General features: G+C 38.8%; 2 protein-coding genes and 1 long non-coding RNA gene across 3 annotated transcripts; 2 read left to right on the top strand and 1 right to left on the bottom strand.

Annotated features, from left to right (window-relative positions):
- Positions 1-153: 153 nt before the first annotated feature.
- LOC134746330 (uncharacterized) lies at positions 154-921 on the top strand. Its single transcript, XR_010128225.1, has 2 exons — positions 154-449; positions 554-921. It is a non-coding gene; the product is annotated as an uncharacterized LOC134746330 (long non-coding RNA).
- Positions 922-1,414: 493 nt separating this feature from the next.
- On the bottom strand, positions 1,415-2,878 carry LOC134746277 (partner of Y14 and mago). Its single transcript, XM_063680621.1, has 3 exons — positions 2,686-2,878; positions 2,154-2,420; positions 1,415-1,820 (listed from the first exon to the last, which is right to left on the bottom strand). Exons 1-3 carry the CDS (start codon positions 2,723-2,725, stop codon positions 1,549-1,551), a joined length of 579 nt encoding a protein of 192 aa, XP_063536691.1. The 5' UTR covers positions 2,726-2,878; the 3' UTR covers positions 1,415-1,548.
- A 460-nt stretch (positions 2,879-3,338) lies between these two features.
- Positions 3,339-6,010, top strand: LOC134746312 (protein lin-37 homolog). The gene is made up of 6 exons (XM_063680707.1): positions 3,339-3,524; positions 3,604-3,706; positions 3,960-4,169; positions 5,157-5,289; positions 5,550-5,698; positions 5,800-6,010. Exons 1-6 carry the CDS (start codon positions 3,437-3,439, stop codon positions 5,807-5,809), a joined length of 693 nt encoding a protein of 230 aa, XP_063536777.1. The 5' UTR covers positions 3,339-3,436; the 3' UTR covers positions 5,810-6,010.
- The last annotated feature ends 13 nt before the right edge of the window (positions 6,011-6,023 follow it).

Raw genomic sequence — 6,023 nt, 5'->3', positions numbered from 1 at the left:
TCAACGAATGTATACAATATGACAATTGAAATCAGGTGTTGCCATTACTCAAAAACATGCGGTATCAAGCCGATGTATTCAAGTCCACGTTCAAAACGTTGCTAAATTCAAGTGTTCTTGTCAATGTCATCTGACAATATTGACATTAATGACGTCATAATAAAAACATTTTCCATATCATTATTTTCATCATTATCCAGAAGAAGACCTTCAGTAGAAGTGTTTGTTGATTTATTGTGTGAATAGACTACGACGAAATGTATTTGAAGCTGTGTATATTAATATTTGCGCTGCTAGCCGTTAGCAACGTAGAAGCGTCATCCGGCTACGACTTCGGAGACTTCTTTGCGACAGTATTAGGTCTCGGAATCGCGATCATTGGTATCCTCGCGTGTTTAGGCAACTACGCGAGACAGAAAGCGAGGAACGAATTCATATAACGCAATCATGTGAGTGACTATTAGGTTAATTGGAACCGGTTGTTAGCCTACTTACTCCACTAATAAGCCTACAGTTTTGACTTTTTGTAAATCGTTATCTTTCTTTATTGCAGATACACACGGCAGGTGGAAGCAAGCAATGCGAAAAGACAAAATAAAATGTATATGGCCTGTAAAGTTTTTGTTAAATATAAGAACTTCCATAATGTTAAGTATAATGGAAAAAAAATAAGACTACGTGAGCTAAAATGAATTAGGTATATTGATATGGATTGAATCTAATAATATAGGCTTTGTTTAATATAAGAAAAATCGCAATAGCCAATTCCATAGCACTTGTATTAATTGTTGTTAATTAATTCACTGATAATGTAGTTCAGTAAAAGTATGTTTTGTAACTAATATAACTGCAACATGCCACTGACACCATGTTTTGTATCCAGGGTTTATTTATCAGTAAAAATAATATAATACTACCAAATTTTTGTTTTTGTGACGGTCTGATTTATGTTTGTACCTGATATTCCGGTTTTTAAAGGGTCGGCAACGCACATTTAAAATCTCTGGTGTTCCAGGCGTCCATAGGCTACGGTGACTGCTTACCATCAGGCGGGCCGTATGCTTGTTTGCCACTGACGTGGTATATAAAAAAAAAAACTGTGGTGGTCAAAAATTTTAGGTTCAAACCTTGGCTGTACCGTTTAGATCAGATCATTATAAAAAAAAATACTAAAAACTTGGTCCGGATCCTCATAACATCAATATAACCTTACATAATAGCAGCTGGCCAATAAATACAAATAAAAAGTCATTAGGTAAAAAAACATAATACATACAAGCTGCTGGGGCATTATGCCTAAGATTAAATCATTGTGGCAGACAATTTTCTTCCTCCTCAAGTCAAATGCAAGAGTCCAATATTTTTATTCACCAAAACCAGTAAATTTGAGAGTACTAATTATTAAAAACGTGTGTTCTTGTAAATAATTTAATTTGATTTAAAGAAATTTCATCAGTATGTATTGCCATAAGAGGCATAAGACAACAATTCATGTTGAAAATAACAAAATTGATTTAAAATCTTAAATTACACATAATCCATTTGGCTTCATTCACTGACTTCTTTCTCTAGAACTTCTATTTCTTTTAAGATTGAGGGTTTCTTTGACATTTTCTCCTTTTGATCCTTGTCAGGTGTCTTGAGGATGCCGGAGTTAATTTTTTCTTCCAGAGTTTCTATGTCTCTGAGTTTCTTACGCAAGTTTTTGAGCCGCTTGGCGGGGTCGGAGGTCCCGGTGACTGAGAGGGAGGGGAAGGGACTGTTGAATGTGGGTTCTGTTATTTCGCATTTGGCAAGTTTTTCCGCAGCTTCCTCAGCACCTGCAATGAGAGATAATGATATTATGACAACTTTAGTTATTTAATAGTTTCAATGTTTGAGGCTTCTAAGCAGAGGAAATCATAGAATTTCAAAATAAGCATTCAACTAAGACAATTTAAATTGAATAAATACTTAGCTATAAGACAGTAAAATATAGTGCCAACAAGATTTTACCTTTTCAAAACTAAAATGTATTCTGTAGTCAGTAATGTAATGGATAATAATTATGGAAATTACAATAATGGTTTTGGCAACTTTCCATCTTCATAATCACCAATTAAATATTTAACCATTATGAACACTTAAAACACTAAGTGCCCAAATAAACTCACCAGATTTCTTTTTCTTCTTCTTTTTCTTTTCAACATTAATAATCATGCCGGGTATGGGCTGTATGATGCCCGATTTCTTTTTCTGAGCCTCGGCCACAATTTCCGGGGTTAGACCGACTGGGAGTCCGGTGGATTGGCGAGCCTTAAACTGCTTGCCTTTGCTTTCATAGAGCGGGACCTCCTCCTGAGGTACGTAGCCGTCGCGGACGCGCCGGGGCTTCCTCCATGTACCGTCAGGGCGCTGCGTAGCAGGAATGAACTTTGTTCCTGAAATGTATGAAATTCATTTAAGATTCCGTACAGACCTGACATAGCGTTATTCATCTGGAAGAGTAGTGGGGCTATGGCTATTGCTTAATGAAATAGAACTGGAAAAGCCTCCGTTTTTCGAAAGTCGTGCTATCACAAATACATAACACAAAACTTTCTCATTAAAGATGAACATAAGTGGTGAGGTGAATAACATTAGTTTATTTATGAGTGACTGATGCGCCCCGCGCTTCCGCAGCACGCTAAGCCCTGCAGAGCTTACCATCCGCATCAAGCTCGTACGCTGCAGCAGCCATAGCCATGCTGGCTCATGCGATTCGAGCTTCGTCACGACTCAATACGACCTCTGCTCAACATGCGACCCGTGATCGTCAGACCTTCCAACGAAACTTTATAAAAAATAAACACCAATACGCTCGCTATTTTTGTGGGACAGTGGGACTATTTTGTTTGACATTTAATTCTTTGTGTGGGTGATTGATTTTTTTTTATTACAACGAATCGGTGAAGGCTGGTATTATTGATAAATCATTTACCGACGTTTTAAACATGCGCTTAAACAAACTTACAAAAAAAATACTTCTACCACTCGTGTGTGAATCGCGGCGCGAAGCCGTGAACGCGAGTGTGGAGCGCGTCGCAGATCTGCGAAATCGACTACACACTAGCGTTCGCGCCTTCGCGCAGTGATTACAGAAAGTATAGTTGATCAAACCAAATTGGCAGTAAATAAGAACCAAAAAAACTATACTCATCCTTTTCTTTTGGGTGCTAGTACTAGTGTAAGACAAAGATAGTATGATTATCTCTGTCTATGTTTGAAATGAGACAGTTCTTCGACAAACTATACCTATACTAGTCTTTGTTGTATATACTATGCTATTGCTGTTGCTCTGTCTGTTGCTGCATTTATGTTTTATCTGTCAGAATTTGTAGCGAATTAATTTTGAATCAAGAATTTACGTTTTCTATTGTCTTTATTAAGATCTAATCAAAATAAGGTACTATCCAAAATGCGTAAACGCAGGCGCCTATTGACTACACCAATGAAAAACAAAACCAAACTTCTAAATAGCGGTAGGGAAGAGAATAAGGCAAAAGGTTTGTAAAACACTTGCTATCAAAATCGTCATTCAAAATTAAATCATTCATTGTTACTAAACTTAATATAACACTTTAGATACGGCACGAGGCAGACTTAAAGGGGCTTTGATGGATGCCCTAGAACCAGCAGGCGAGGAATCTGACGCTTCATCAGATCACAACCCATCTAAACGAGAGAGGTTTGTAACAACGATACTTAGGTACTATCTATAACTGCTATGTAATATATCGCAAATCGCACAGTAATCTGGGGTGATGAACTATCCTTTATTTTTGTATGGAACGTAATTTTGCCCTATACATTTGACCATTTAGCGCAACCTCATTCTGTTTAATTATTTCTAGTTTTAGTCTTATGTTATGTTGTGCTAATAAATGCTTTTTCTTTCTTTCTTTCTATAGACCAGAAACAAAAAAGTTTTTTTTTTTCAGGAATACCAGCCAGGACCACAGCAAGCGTGAACGCGACGCGTCAGACGACGATGACCGCTACCACCGCCCGTCGCCGCCGCGCCAGTCGTACGTGTTAAAGCTGTTCGACCGCAGTGTGGACCTGTCGCAGTTCAGCGAGGACTCTCCGCTGTACCCCATCTGTAGAGCTTGGATTGCCAACCAACCTAAAGCTAACTACAAGGACTTTGGGTAAATTTTATCATTATGACTTGCTGTTTGATGCTAAGTTCGTAATATATAGATATAGAACTCTTTATTGGCACACCTCAATAAAAGATACAGCTCACAGAAAACAATAGGGAATATTACTGCAATGTTCTTCCGCCAGAGTGCAGCACTAGCGCACATCCTTAACCATAGAGTAACTTATAAACAGTTTTTTGACAAGTTTTCACTATGACATTGATGCATCAAGGCGGTTTGTTTACAGGTGGCCTACCACGAAACGAGAAGATTGAAATTTCATTATATGTTATATGCCTTTCCATCTATCGAATATGCAGTGATTGAGAGGCAAAAACCGAACTTTAGATTTTTCGTGTTTCCAGGTAGGCCCTGTGATTGTGCTAGTGACGCCCCCTATGAGGACTGACGCGTATGAATTCGCCGCTAGGGGCGCTAGTGTAGATGGTGGTCTTTTCCATAGTTCGAAATGTTAAATGTCAAATGTTTCTACCTCTAACCGTGTCTGGCTAGAGCCCTAGAGGCCCATAATTTTATTGTTTACCGTACACTGGCTATGGATGGCCGATATGTTTTAATCAAGAAATATTAATTCGATCCCACGTGGATCCCACTTCGACGTCGGCGAAATCATCGACAGTATCGATGGAGCCATACTACCTGAAAAATTGAATTGAACAGAGGCGCCAACTGGTGAGCAAAAAAACGATAGCTCTCAAGCATAGAGGTAGACACACAGAACTATGGTAGACAACAGGCCGTAATTGGTTGGGGAGTATTTGTTTAGGTAAAAATGTTGATTTTTTCATTAGAATGTTGGAGATTCTATTTAAAATAGTAGATTTAATGAAATTTTGTATTTTTTTTTTACATAATGACTACTAGTGGGTACAGAGAACTATATGACTATGCTAAGACTGCTATGTCCAGCATGCAATGTCAGTTCCAGATCAAACAGCAGACTAAGCAAACATACATTTCTGCACTTCACAGAAAAAAGCCTGATGAGCCATCGCCTGAAGACAACATAGAATTGCCTGGACCCGAGGGGCCTCGTGTCTCCAGGATACCAGAACTCATACCTGAGCAGAAGCAGCGTGACAAGGACAACATCAATCTCGATTACGTAAGCACTTGCATATAAATAAATAATTTATATAAACGAATGGCGGGTAGTTTAATGTTGTTTACCAATATCTCAATTGACATCTTACTGGGACGTCAGTCTTCCTTGACCACAGCTAGTGCAACCTAGCAGAAACGTCGGAATTAAAGGTAAAAACAATGAAATTAAATCGCGGTAGACCCGTTCGCGACATTAGACAGTGATATATCATTCTTTCCTCAAAGCTATTCAGGACATGCAACAAATGTATTTGTTTGCAGTGTGAAGCGCCCCCGCCGCCGCCCTCGGCGCTGCTGGCGGCGCACGTGGCGCGCTGGGGCTGCGTGCGGCGCGCCTGGCTCGAGCAGGCGCAGCGCCACGAGGCGCGCTACGAGGCCGCGCAGCAGCTCCTCAACAGCCTCAACGTCAGGTAACAGACTACTTGCAGAGCCAGCGGCAGCCTGACGAGCCACACCAAATATGTGCTATACCTATTTATATTTTACTAAAATATTTTTTTTTCTTTTGCAGTACATTGTGATGAAAATATTTGCGGGAAGGAAGAAATCATCCGATTCATTTTTAGCAGCCTTTTTTAAGATTACTTTTAAAATCTTTAACTTTAAGCGAGAACATCTTTTTTAAACAATTTGCACATTAGTATGATCATATTGTGTAAAATAGCTTTCTGATTTTGTACATTTAAATCATGATTCTTGAAGAAATAAAACAAATGAATATATTTTGATTATTTA

This window comes from Cydia strobilella, chromosome 12 (genome assembly GCF_947568885.1).
Source record: "Cydia strobilella chromosome 12, ilCydStro3.1, whole genome shotgun sequence".
Lineage (NCBI taxonomy): Eukaryota > Metazoa > Arthropoda > Insecta > Lepidoptera > Tortricidae > Cydia > Cydia strobilella.
The sequence above is the reverse complement of the archived record's forward strand: the minus strand, read 5'-3'. Positions and strand labels throughout refer to the sequence as shown.